General features: G+C 54.3%; 1 protein-coding gene across 2 annotated transcripts in view; it reads left to right on the top strand.

Moving 5' to 3' along the window:
- TOGARAM1 (TOG array regulator of axonemal microtubules 1) overlaps positions 1–13579 on the top strand; it is a 49129-nt gene that overhangs the window by 22887 nt on the left and 12663 nt on the right. For both annotated transcript variants that reach the window (XR_013228626.1, XM_077324151.1), the window contains exons 8-13: positions 663–830; positions 6677–6775; positions 7121–7299; positions 11977–12133; positions 12707–12784; positions 13055–13193. Coding sequence is in view for 1 of the 2 variants with exons in the window: in XM_077324151.1 (XP_077180266.1) it covers positions 663–830; positions 6677–6775; positions 7121–7299; positions 11977–12133; positions 12707–12784; positions 13055–13193 (820 nt within the window). In the remaining variant the exon portion in view is untranslated. The remainder of the gene's footprint in view (positions 1–662; positions 831–6676; positions 6776–7120; positions 7300–11976; positions 12134–12706; positions 12785–13054; positions 13194–13579) is intronic.

Raw genomic sequence — 13579 nt, 5'->3', positions numbered from 1 at the left:
TAAAGCTCTAGACTCACTCCTAGTTAAATGTACTGGCCACTCAGATAAACGCAAGGTACAGTTCCTTATCTCCAATCAGGATCCAGATACAATTGGTAAAGTGGCTAAATTCCTACAAATGGCAATTAAGCTGCGTGAACTTAACAACTAGAATCATAGAATACTAATTGACTGTATTCTGATCTGTCTTATTTTTATGCCAGTTAAGGTTGTTGTAGAGCCTCTTGTGGCGCAGAGTGGTAAGGCAGCCGTCTGAAAGCTTTGCCCATGAGGCTGGGAGTTCAATCCCAGCAGCCGGCTCAAGGTTGACTCAGCCTTCCATCCTTCCGAGGTCAGTCAAATGAGTACCCAGCTTGCTTGCTGGGGGGTAAACGGTAATGACTGGGGAAGGCACTGGCAAACCACCCCGTATTGAGTCTGCCATGAAAACGCTAGAGGGCGTCACCCCAAGGGTCAGACATGACTCAGTGCTTGCACAGGGGATACCTTTACCTTTTTAAGGGTTGTTGTTGTTGTTGATTGGCTGGCAGGTCACTGCAGAACGCAACATGCCCTGTGAGTGGTTTGTATGTGCAGCATTCAGGACCATGGCGCTCGCAGGCACCTTCTAGGGTTCCTTGTGGTTCCTCACAGGAGTCTTTGCTGTGGCCTTTGTCCTCCAGGGACCACGTTTCGTGACAGGGCAGCGTCCAGCGTGAGAGCGAGCGGTCAGTGTCTGAGCTACAGCAACGGAGCGGGAGATTACGAGGACCCCAGGCCAAAAGTGCTGACGCCTGTCGCCGTGAAAGGGCAGAGCAAAGAGCACCAAAGGCACAGTAAATCCACCCGGGGTGAGTCACTTGTGGAGGGCAGAAGGGAGCCGGGCGTAGGGAGTGGACTTCTGCACATTATCTGGGTTGGGGCCTCTTTTCCACCATAAACTGTGCTCCAGCTGGCTTTTGCCGGTCTTTTGGCAGCGGGCAGGTCTATCCAGCACAGCTCCTCTTTCTTTCGGAACAGAGCCCTGCTGGGTCAGACTAGGGAGGGTCCCTCCAGTCCAGCCTCCTGTCTCACACAGTGACCAACCAGTTCCTCCGCAGGGCCAGCAACAGGGCAGAGAGGCCGAGGCCTTCCTAAGGACATCAGGAGAGCCCTGCTGGGTGAGACCAGGGGTCCATCCAGTCCAGCCTCCTGTCTCACACAGGGGCCAGCCAGTTCCTCTGGAGGGCTAGCCACAGGGCAGAGAGGCCGAGGCCTTCCTAAGGACATCAGGGGAGACCTGCTGGGTCAGACCAGGCGTCCATCCAGTCCAGCCTCCTGTCTCACACAGGGGCCAGCCAGTTCCTCTGGAGGGCCAGCAACAGGGCAGAGAGGCCGAGGCCTTCCTAAGGACATAGAATCATAGAATCATAGAGTTGGAAGGGGCCATACAGGCCATCTAGTCCAACCCCCTGCTCAACGCAGGATTAGCCCTAAGCATCCTAAAGCATCCAAGAAAAGTGTGTATCCAACCTTTGCTTGAAGACTGCCAGTGAGGGGGAGCTCACCACCTCCTTAGGCAGCCTATTCCACTGCTGAACTACTCTGACTGAGAAAAACTTTTTCCTGATATCTAGCCTATATCGTTGTACTTGAAGTTTAAACCCATTACTGCGTGTCCTTTCCTCTGCAGCCAGCAGAAACAGCATCCTGCCCTCCTCCAAGTGACAACCTTTCAAATACTTAAAGAGGGCTATCATGTCCCCTCTCAACCTCCTTTTCTCCAGGCTGAACATTCCCAAGTCCCTCAACCTATCTTCATAGGGCTTGGTCCCTTGGCCCCAGATCATCTTCGTCGCTCTCCTCTGTACCCTTTCAATTTTATCGATGTCCTTCTTGAAGTGAGGCCTCCAGAACTGCACACAGTACTCCAGGTGTGGTCTGACCAGTGCCGTATACAATGGGACTATGACATCTTGTGATTTTGATGTGATGGCTCTGTTGATACAGCCCAAAATGGCATTTGCCTTTTTTACCGCTGCATCACACTGCCTGCTCATGTTTAGTTTACAATCCACAAGTACCCCAAGGTCTCGTTCACACACAGTGCTACCTAGAAGCGTATCCCCCATCCAGTAGGCATGCTTTTCATTTTTCTGACCCAGATGCAGAACTTTACACTTATCTTTATTAAATTGCATCTTGTTCTCATTTGCCCATTTTTCCATTGTGTTCAGATCTCGTTGAACTCTGTCTCTATCTTCCGGAGTATTTGCCAGTCCTCCCAATTTGGTGTCATCTGCAAACTTGATGAGTAGTCCCTCCACCCCCTCATCTAGATCATTAATAAATATGTTAAAAAGTACCGGGCCGAGCACCGAACCCTGAGGTACCCCGCTACTCACCTCTCTCCAGTCTGATGAAACACCATTGACAACAACTCTTTGAGTGCGGTTCTCTAACCAATTCCCTATCCACCTAACGATCTGAAAATCCAGATTGCAGTCCTTCAACTTATCCATCAGAACATCATGGGGAACCTTGTCAAAAGCTTTACTAAAATCCAAGTAAATGACATAAACCAAATTTCCCCGATCCAGCAAACCTGTTACTTGGTCAAAAAAGGAAACTAGGTTGGTCTGGCAGGACCTGTTGGAGACAAATCCATGCTGACTTCCTTGGATCACCAAATTGTCCTCCAGATGTTTGCAGATCGCTCCCTTTAATATCTGCTCCATTATCTTCCCCACAACAGAGGTCAGACTCACTGGTCTGTAGTTTCCCGGGTCATCCTTCCTCCCTTTTTTGAAGATCGGAATAACGTTTGCTCTTTTCCAGTCCTCCGGGACATCTCCAGTCCTTAAAGAGGTTCCGAAGATGATGGACAAGGGCTGTGCAAGTTCTCTGGAAAGTTCTTTGAGTACTCTCGGGTGCATTTCATCCGGACCAGGGGATTTGAACTCATCCAGTGCAGCTAAATGCCTCTCGACCACCTCTCTATCCATGTTAACCTGCCACCCAGACACTATCCTTTGGCTACAGCCATCTCTAGATGTGCCTAAACACTTTGACCTGTGGGAAAAAACAGATGTAAAATAGGCACTAAGCCTTTCTGCTTTCTCTGCATCTTTCGTTAGAGTTTGTCCATCCGCACCCAACAGCGGGCCTATTGCCTCCTTTACTTTACGTTTGCTCCTCACGTAACTGAAAAATCTTTTCTTGTTACAGTGGGCTTCCTTGGCCAATCTTAGCTCACTCTCAGCTTTGGCCTTTCTGATGATTGATCTACAGTGCCTAGTAACCTGTAGGTACTCTTCTTTAGAGCTCTGTCCTTCCCTCCATTTCCTGAACATTTTCCTTTTCTTTCTTAGTTCCTCTTGAAGTTCTCTGTTCATCCAAATAGGCTTCTTAGAGCTCCTGCAGTGTTTTCGTATTTCTGGAATAGTCATTGATTGAGCATGCAATAGCTCTTGTTTGAGTAGCGCCCACCCTTCACATGCTCCCTTCCCTTCCAGCATTCTCGTCCATGGTATGACACTCATCATGTCTCTGAGTTTATTAAAGTTTGCCCTACGAGAATCCAACATCCGCGTCTGGCTACAAGCTTCCTTGGCTCCCAATCTCAAAAGGAATTCTATGAGGACATGGTCACTTCCCCCTAGGGTCCCCACCTCCTTCACCTCATCCACCAACTCTTGGCTGTTGGTCAGTATTAAGTCCAGTATGGCTGAACCTCTTGTGGGTTCATCTACCATTTGATAAATGAAATTGTCAGCCAGGCAGGTCAGAAACTTGCATGACTGAGGACGCTTCGCAGAGTTTGTTTCCCAGCACACATCTGGGAAATTGAAGTCACCCATGATGACAAGGTCCTGCCGTTTGGATATTTTCTCAAGCTGCTCACAAAGTGCAGCATCCACATCCTCTCGTTGGTCAGGCGGTCGGTAGCAGACACCAACCACCACACTGTTTGTTTTCCCCTCGCTTATTTTCACCCAGATGCTTTCCACTGTAGATATACTCTCCTTCACTAGAATTTCCTGACAGGTAAGCCCTTTCCTCACATACAGTGCCACTCCTCCACCTCTTCGATCTATTCTGTTTTTTCTGAACAGTTCATATCCATCCACCATTACATTCCAGTCATGAGAATCATTCCACCAAGTTTCTGTGATGCCTACTAGATCATACCTTTCCATCAGCATGAGAAGTTCCAGCTCTTCCTTTTTATTGCCCATGCTTCGGGCGTTAGTATAAAGACATCTGAATCCTTTTACTTTTGGTTCCCTATGAGCTGGCCTTGCCGGTTGGGCTGCCTCCGATAGTTTTCCTTCCATACACTCCCTATGTTGATTGTCTCCTTCCCCTAGTGGCTTTAGTTTAAAGCTCTCCTGATGAATCTCCCCAGGTTCCTGCCAAACACATTCTTCCCCAGTTTCGATAAGTGCAGTCCATCAGGTGCTAGTAGGCCTTCCTCAAGAAAGCCTATCCCATGGTCCCAGAAACCAAATCTCTCCTGCCGGCACCAACTACGCAGCCAGTGATTCACCTCCATTATCTTCCTCTCCCGACGCATTCCTCTTCCCTTGACAGGCAAGATTGAAGAGAATACCACTTGTGCCCCCATTTGCTTGAGCTTCCTCCCCAGATCTTGATAGTCTTTTTTAATAGGAGCGATGGTATTCAGGGACATGTCATTCGTTCCCACATGGACCGTCACAAATGGGTAGCGATCCGTAGATTTGAGGAGTTTGGGCAGCCTTTCTGAAACATCTTTAATTTTCGCCCCTGGCAAGCAACACACCTCTCGGGTTAGGGGGTCGGGCCCAGCCACATGGCGATCCATTCCTCTTAGCAGGGAGTCTCCAATTACCAGTACTCTCCTTTTTTTTTCTTCTCAACTCCATTTCCTTCTGTCCCCGTGGCCTCTTCCCTTTGTCTTAGAGTTTGTTTTGGGACCTCTTCCCTTGTTGACCCTTGCACCTCCTCTGCAAGGGCCTGAAATCTATTCTGGAGCTCCAAAGGCCCCGAGAACTGTCTCGCTCTTCGCCGTTCAGTCTTTTTCCGAACTGCCTGCAGAGGCTCCCTATTGTGGTCAATCTCCTTGTCCTCTTCAGGACTGGTTGTATTCTCTTTATTCTCTTTATTCCATGTTGCAGAGCTCTGGACTACGAACTCCTCCCCTTTCTTACTTTGGGTCAGAGTAATAATTTTGTTTTCTAATCCCCTAATCTTTTCCTCCAAAAGACTTACCAGCTTACACTTGGGGCAGCTGTAGTCCATCTTGTCTTCTGGGAGGAAGGCAATCATGTCATACTCACTGCAGATGATGGGATGAGTGTCCTGGAGGTCCATTGTAACTTGTAGGCAGTGCAACTACTGGTCAGCAGCAACTCTCCCCAGTAGCTCTCTCCACGTGCTCTCAGTTGTCTGAGCTCTGCCTCTGGTGAGGAGTAGCCCTTTTTAAGCCTCCCAACAATTACCCAGCAATCACCTCACCCAGGCAGAACAATAGCCTCACCTGGTCAGCAGCAACTCTCCCCAGTAGCTCTCTCCACGTGCTCTCAGTTGTCTGAGCTCTGCCTCTGGTGAGGAGTAGCCCTTTTTAAGCCTCCCAACAATTACCCAGCAATCACCTCACCCAGGCAGAACAATAGCCTCACCTGGTCAGCAGCAACTCTCCCCAGTAGCTCTCTCCACGTGCTCTCAGTTGTCTGAGCTCAGGGGAGACCTGTTGGGTCAGACCAGGGGCCCATCCAGTCCAGCCTCCTGTCTCACACAGGGGCCAGCCAGTTCCTCTGGAGGGCCAGCAACAGGGCAGAGAGGCCGAGGCCTTCCTAAGGACATCAGGAGAGCCCTGCTGGGTCAGACCAGGGGTCCATCCAGTCCAGCCTCCTGTCTCACACAGGGGCCAAAGAGTCCCTCTGGAAGGCCAACAGCAGGGCAGAGAGGCTGAGACCTTCCAGGCACTGGGATCCAGAGATTGGCTGCCTCTGAATGTCGAGGCTCCCTTTAGCCACTGGCAGACCGATCCATCCCACTCCTACAGGACGTGGTGATGGCTGCAAGCACAGAGAGCTCCCGGAGGGGACCGGAGAAACACCTGGAGGTGGGGCCCCTCAGTGGCGATTAGGTACAGAAGGAACATTCTCTCTGAGGCAGCAATGCTCTGTAATTTCGATAGGGCCATGGTGGGAGGGCTTCTGAAGGTCTGGCCCCACTGATGGACCTCCTGACAGCATCTGGGTTATGGCCACTGTGTGATACACCTGGATGGCTTCTCTGGGGCTGCTGGTAAATGTTCTGACCTGGCATTGGATCTTGAGTCCCCGTATTGGGATGGGGTCAGGGGTCGCGGAGACGAGCTTGGGCTCCAACCCAGAAGTTCTGGGAGGTCGTGATGTGCCGTGCGCTAAACAAGATCTTGGGAAGTGCTTTGCATGCCATGAAGGAGGGCTGTCTCTCGCTCCTCCCTCCTTTCCTGACGTGTGTCTGAGGAAGCCTGTGGCTCCCCTCCGGCCTTAATGGACTCGGCCACAGGCTAAGGAGCTGGCCAATTCCATTCTGGTGACGTCTCTTCTGGGGGGTGTGGCAGCTGACATCACTTCCGGGGCTCCTGGAAGCCTGGAAGAGCATGTCAGGGGCTCCTCCGTGGTCAGAAGGCTGAATAAGGCTGGTCTAGAAGTACACGCAGTAACTACGTGGCCTGTCTTGTTAGGATTTCTGGGGCCTTCCTCGAGTCTGCACCAGCTGGATAGCCTAGACTTCCTTTCCCCAAGTGCCTTGGCAGACGACTCCGTGGTCATTGTCGGAAAAGGTACACCTTGTGCTCCTTCCCCCCACTCACCTTTGCTTCTTGTGGAAGGGCAGCTGAAACAAAGCGGGGCCCCTGTTCCCTTGGCTTGGGAGCAATTTAGCCACCTTGCAAAGGTGGGCTCTCCCTTTGAGGTCCACAGCTGGCCACGCGTGGCCCAGGGAAGGAGCAGGGACGCTTCGGTGCTGCTGCCTTGTCTTGTTTGAATCCCTTTCATTAAAAATAACAACAACCCCGCTTCTCTTTCGTGGTCGGTTGTCCTGTGGTTTTCTTTAAAAAAGCAACTCCTTGTGTGCGAGAATATCCCCTTGGCGCGTTTGCAGCAACCCAATCGGCCGTCTGTTTCAGGGATGTTTGAAAGCCCACCTGCGGCTTCACTCACCTGCGGCCAGTCGCTGATGTTCCCCGCGGAGAATGGAGACGCCCCTTTCCTCAAAGCAAGCGTGGAGCCTCTTTCGGGGATCTACGGGAGAGCCGTGCCGCAGCTGAACCCAGCACCTTCCCTGGACATGGAGACGGAGAGAGAGGTAAGGGAGGCTTGGGGCTTGCAGGGGAGAGGCCAGGGAGGCTGCGGCTGGTCTGCCCAGCAGCATGGTGGGATTTGGCCTCTCACGGTGGTTGATGTGATGTGATCTGCAGCAGATCAGTGAATCTGGGACTTGGCCCAAAGCCGGCATGGATTGCTGTTTCTGGGGATCTAGGCAGACTCTGAGTGGCTGGGCAGACGGGATTGTGTTGGTGCTTGGCTCCTGTGGCCCTTTCTTGCATGCCCAGGGGAGTGCCAATTGCGACTTTGGGGTCTGAAGGCGAATTTCTTGCAGGCCAGACTGGCCAGGGATTCTGGGTTGTTTTTGGGAGGGAGGCATCGTCTGGGGATGGAATGGGGGCCACTGTGGTGGGAAGGTAGTTGTGAATTCTCTGCATTCTGCAGGGGGTTGAACAAGATGACTCTGGTGCTGCCCACCTCCTTAGGCAGCCCCTTCCACTGCTGAACTAGACTCCTAGAATCCTAGACTGGGAAGGGGTCATGCAGGCCATCTAGTCCCACCCCCTGCTCAGTGCAGGATCAGCCTCCAGCATCCAGGAGAAGGATCTGTCCAGCCGCTGCTTGAAGATGGCCAGTGAGGGGGAGCTCCCCACCTCCTTAGGCAGCCCCTTCCACGGCTGAACTAGACTCCTAGAATCCTAGAGTGGGAAGGGGCCATGAAGGCCATCTAGTCCCACCCCCTGCTCAGTGCAGGATCAGCCTCAAGCATCCAGGAGAAGGGTCTGTCCAGCCGCTGCTTGGAGACGGCCAGGGAGGGGGAGCTCCCCACCTCCTTAGGCAGCCCCTTCCACTGCTGAACTAGACTCCTAGAATCCTAGACTGGGAAGGGGTCATGCAGGCCATCTAGTCCCAATCCCTGCTCAGTGCAGGATCAGCCTCCAGCATACAGGAGAAGGATCTGTCCAGCCGCTGCTTGAAGACGGCCAGTGAGGGGGAGCTCCCCACCTCCTTAGGCAGCCCTTCCACGGCTGAATTAGACTCCTAGAGTGGGAAGGGGCCATGCAGGCCATCTAGTCCCACCCCCTGCTCAGTGCAGGATCAGCCTCCAGCATCCAGGAGAAGGATCTGACCAGCCGCTGCTTGAAGACGGCCAGTGAGGGGGAGCTCCCCGCCTCCTTAGGCATCCCTTCCACGGCTGAACTAGACTCCTAGAATCCCAGAGTGGGAAGGGGCCATGGAGGCCATCTAGTCCAACCCCCTGATCAATGCAGGATCAGCCTGAAGCATCCAGGAGAAGGATCTGTCCAGCCGCTGCTTGAAGACGGCCAGTGAGGGGGAGCTCCCCGCCTCCTTAGGCATCCCTTCCACGGCTGAACTAGACTCCTAGAATCCCAGAGTGGGAAGGGGCCATGGAGGCCATCTAGTCCCACCCCCTGCTCAGTGCAGGATCAGCCTCAAGCATCCAGGAGAAGGGTCTGTCCAGCCGCTGCTTGGAGACGGCCAGGGAGGGGGAGCTCCCCACCTCCTTAGGCAGCCCCTTCCACTGCTGAACTAGACTCCTAGAATCCTAGACTGGGAAGGGGTCATGCAGGCCATCTAGTCCCACCCCCTGCTCAGTGCAGGATCAGCCTCCAGCATCCAGGAGAAGGATCTGTCCAGCCGCTGCTTGAAGACAGCCAGTGAGGGGGAGCTCCCCACCTCCTTAGGCAGCCCCTTCCACGGCTGAACTAGACTCCTAGAATCCCAGAGTGGGAAGGGGCCATGAAGGCCATCTAGTCCCACCCCCTGCTCAGTGCAGGATCAGCCTCAAGCATCCAGGAGAAGGGTCTGTCCAGCCGCTGCTTGGAGACGGCCAGGGAGGGGGAGCTCCCCACCTCCTTAGGCAGCCCCTTCCACTGCTGAACTAGACTCCTAGAATCCTAGACTGGGAAGGGGTCATGCAGGCCATCTAGTCCCACCCCCTGCTCAGTGCAGGATCAGCCTCCAGCATCCAGGAGAAGGATCTGTCCAGCCGCTGCTTGAAGACAGCCAGTGAGGGGGAGCTCCCCACCTCCTTAGGCAGCCCCTTCCACGGCTGAACTAGACTCCTAGAATCCCAGAGTGGGAAGGGGCCATGAAGGCCATCTAGTCCCACCCCCTGCTCAGTGCAGGATCAGCCTCAAGCATCCAGGAGAAGGGTCTGTCCAGCCGCTGCTTGGAGACGGCCAGGGAGGGGGAGCTCCCCACCTCCTTAGGCAGCCCCTTCCACTGCTGAACTAGACTCCTAGAATCCTAGACTGGGAAGGGGTCATGCAGGCCATCTAGTCCCAATCCCTGCTCAGTGCAGGATCAGCCTCCAGCATACAGGAGAAGGATCTGTCCAGCCGCTGCTTGAAGACGGCCAGTGAGGGGGAGCTCCCCACCTCCTTAGGCAGCCCTTCCACGGCTGAATTAGACTCCTAGAGTGGGAAGGGGCCATGCAGGCCATCTAGTCCCACCCCCTGCTCAGTGCAGGATCAGCCTCCAGCATCCAGGAGAAGGATCTGACCAGCCGCTGCTTGAAGACGGCCAGTGAGGGGGAGCTCCCCGCCTCCTTAGGCATCCCTTCCACGGCTGAACTAGACTCCTAGAATCCCAGAGTGGGAAGGGGCCATGGAGGCCATCTAGTCCAACCCCCTGCTCAATGCAGGATCAGCCTGAAGCATCCAGGAGAAGGATCTGTCCAGCCGCTGCTTGAAGACGGCCAGTGAGGGGGAGCTCCCCGCCTCCTTAGGCATCCCTTCCACGGCTGAACTAGACTCCTAGAATCCCAGAGTGGGAAGGGGCCATGGAGGCCATCTAGTCCACCCCCTGCTCAGTGCAGGATCAGCCTCCAGCATCCAGGAGAAGGATCTGTCCAGCCGCTGCTTGAAGACGGCCAGTGAGGGGGAGCTCCCCGCCTTCTTAGGCAGCCCCTTCCACTGCTGAACTAGACTCCTAGAATCCTAGAGTGGGAAGGGGCCATGCAGGCCATCTAGTCTCACCCCCTGCTCAGTGCAGGATCAGCCTCAGGCATCCAGGAGAAGGATCTGTCTAGCCGCTGCTTGAAGACGGCCAGTGAGGGGGAGCTCCCCACCTCCTTAGGCAGCCCCTTCCACTGCTGAACCAGACTCCTAGAATCCTAGAGTGGGAAGGGGCCATGCAGGCCATCTAGTCCACCCCCCGCTCAGTGCAGGATCAGCCTCCAGCATCCAGGAGAAGGATCTGACCAGCCGCTGCTTGAAGACAGCCAGTGAGGGGGAGCTCCCCGCCTCCTTAGGCATCCCTTCCACGGCTGAACTAGACTCCTAGAATCCCAGAGTGGGAAGGGGCCATGGAGGCCATCTAGTCCACCCCCTGCTCAGTGCAGGATCAGCCTCCAGCATCCAGGAGAAGGATCTGACCAGCCGCTGCTTGAAGACAGCCAGTGAGGGGGAGCTCCCCGCCTCCTTAGGCATCCCTTCCACGGCTGAACTAGACTCCTAGAATCCCAGAGTGGGAAGGGGCCATGCAGGCCATCTAGTCCCACCCCCTGCTCAGTGCAGGATCAGCCTCCAGCATCCAGGAGAAGGATCTGACCAGCCGCTGCTTGAAGACAGCCAGTGAGGGGGAGCTCCCCGCCTCCTTAGGCATCCCTTCCACGGCTGAACTAGACTCCTAGAATCCCAGAGTGGGAAGGGGCCATGGAGGCCATCTAGTCCACCCCCTGCTCAGTGCAGGATCAGCCTCCAGCATCCAGGAGAAGGATCTGTCCAGCCACTGCTTGAAGACGGCCAGTGAGGGGGAGCTCCCCACCTCCTGAGGCATCCCTTCCACGGCTGAACTAGACTCCTAGAATCCCAGAGTGGGAAGGGGCCATGGAGGCCATCTAGTCCACCCCCTGCTCAGTGCAGGATCAGCCTCCAGCATCCAGGAGAAGGATCTGTCCAGCCGCTGCTTGAAGACAGCCAATGAGGGGGAGCTCCCCGCCTCCTTAGGCATCCCTTCCACGGCTGAACTAGACTCCTAGAATCCCAGAGTGGGAAGGGGCCATGGAGGCCATCTAGTCCACCCCCTGCTCAGTGCAGGATCAGCCTCCAGCATCCAGGAGAAGGATCTGTCCAGCCACTGCTTGAAGACGGCCAGTGAGGGGGAGCTCCCCACCTCCTGAGGCATCCCTTCCACGGCTGAACTAGACTCCTAGAATCCCAGAGTGGGAAGGGGCCATGGAGGTCATCTAGTCCACCCCCTGCTCAGTGCAGGATCAGCCTCCAGCATCCAGGAGAAGGATCTGTCCAGCCGCTGCTTGAAGACAGCCAGTGAGGGGGAGCTCCCCGCCTCCTTAGGCATCCCTTCCACGGCTGAACTAGACTCCTAGAATCCCAGAGTGGGAAGGGGCCATGGAGGCCATCTAGTCCCACCCCCTGCTAAATTTTGAGTGTGCCTGTCCAGCAATTGCTGTTGAGCTCCTCTGCACCCATTGCTTGTTCAGTTGGGTATTGCCCAGGTGTATCAGTGGTCCCATTCAGAGAGCATTGGAGGTTGACAAAGTGGAAGGAAGCACATGGGGCGGCTGTTTCTTTAGACAGCTTTGGAAGGAGCCATTAATCCGATGTCCTGAAGCTTTCGAGAAGAGGGGCCTGCCTGTGAGGAGGCTGGTGGAATCGTGCCTGGGAGGGAGGGGGGATTCCATGCCTCTTCTTTCTCCCGGTGTAAATATTCACATCTCTCTTCTGCGCAGGTGAAAGTGGCCCTTTCCAAGTCTGCTCGGGAAAAAATGAGACAGAGGAAGAAAGAAGAAAAAGAGCACCAGGAAGGTGGTCATCCAGAAAGAAGGGAGCCGAGCCCCTGGGACCTCCTTAAGCAAAACGACTCTGAAAAGATCGCACCGGAAACTAGTAATCCATGTTTTCTGAATCCTTTAAGAGAGCCTTCCGCGTGGCTTCCTGAGCTTAGGAGGCACAGGGCTAGGTTCCAGAAAGGCTCCTTCTTTTGGGGTGGGGGGCTAGCTTTGATTCTCTGTGCTGCCTTCTCAAAGGATTAATTTGGATTCCTTTTTTAAAATTTATTTTTCCATTTATAGCCCACTCCTCCCAGCATGCTGGCTTGGGGCATCTCCCAACATCAATTTATAAAACATACATGATAGGTGCTAGCTAAATGAAATATTTGAAATTCAAAACCGTACCCTGGGTGGCCAGATGGTTTGTTCAAGAACGTCCACGTCTCGGTTTCCTAGATCTGAAACCTTTCTTCAAAGTCATTAAGTGCCATAGGAACCATCGGACCCCCTTTCCCTGTAGCCAAAAGTTCCTCCTTATGGTGCTGTTCTTTGTTGTTGATGTCTTGATCTATTATTATTTGCCTCTGACTTCTGGAGAGGAAAGCAAACACCAGGCAGCCTGTAGGTCATGATGGGGAAGTGACGGTCAGCAACATGGGGTGGTGGTTTGTTTTCTTTTTGCCTCCAGGAAATGCACCCTTCAATCCTCTGCTGAAGAGAACCTCCAGCGTCAAGCGCTCGCAGGCTGCAGTCCCTGGAGAATCAGGTAAATCTTTAGGAAGCAGCCAAGGGGTGTCGGGGCCATCGCCGAGGAGGAGGGCCCCTAGAGAAGGGCTCCCCTCTGTTTTGGAGCCGGGGGGCAATTTGGAATGACAGGCTCAGTAAGAGAGAAGAGCTGTTTGGGGCAGGGAAGGCGCTTGTGTGGCCCCCTGCTGCCTTCTCCCAATGCAGCTCGGATGTGAGTCCATCTAGATTGTTGGGGGTTGGGGGGGGGGGCTGAGCCACCCTTGTGACCTCACCGGGGAAATGTTTCCAGGTCTGCGGATGCCGTTCAGAGACGGGACTGTGCTGATCACGCGCAGCACAGAGATCCTGGGGCCCGCCGAGCTGAGGCCTTTCTCCAAGCCGGAAGCGGCTCTTTCCGAAGCGCTGCAGTTTGTGGCCGATGACGACTGGTACGTGCACGGGGCCAAGTCATAGACTCCTAGAATCCTAGAGTGGGAAGGGGCCATAAAGGCCATCTGGTCCAACCCCCTGCTCAACGCAGGATCAGCCCTGAGCATCCTAAAGTCCCCTCTCCTCATCCTCCGGGGAGGCCACCTGAGGCAGCCGAGGGAGACCAAGAAGGTTTTCAGAGTCGTCATCCCCTTTTTCAGAGCCCTGCCTGCTGAAGGGAATCTCTGGCAGTATCCAGTGAAGGGATCTTTGTCTCCTGAGGGCTCAGACCTTCACAGTTGTGTTGATTTCTGATGTGCTCCGGGACTCCCCGCTGTCAGTTCTACTGCGGACCCACACGGAACCCTCTGGAACTGCCTTTGCCCTTAACGTTAGCAGGCACCCT

The sequence above is a fragment of the Paroedura picta genome, chromosome 2 (genome assembly GCF_049243985.1).
Source record: "Paroedura picta isolate Pp20150507F chromosome 2, Ppicta_v3.0, whole genome shotgun sequence".
Taxonomy (NCBI): Eukaryota; Metazoa; Chordata; class Lepidosauria; order Squamata; family Gekkonidae; genus Paroedura; species Paroedura picta.
Note: the sequence above shows the minus strand (reverse complement) of the source record. Positions and strands in the feature narration are given on the sequence as shown.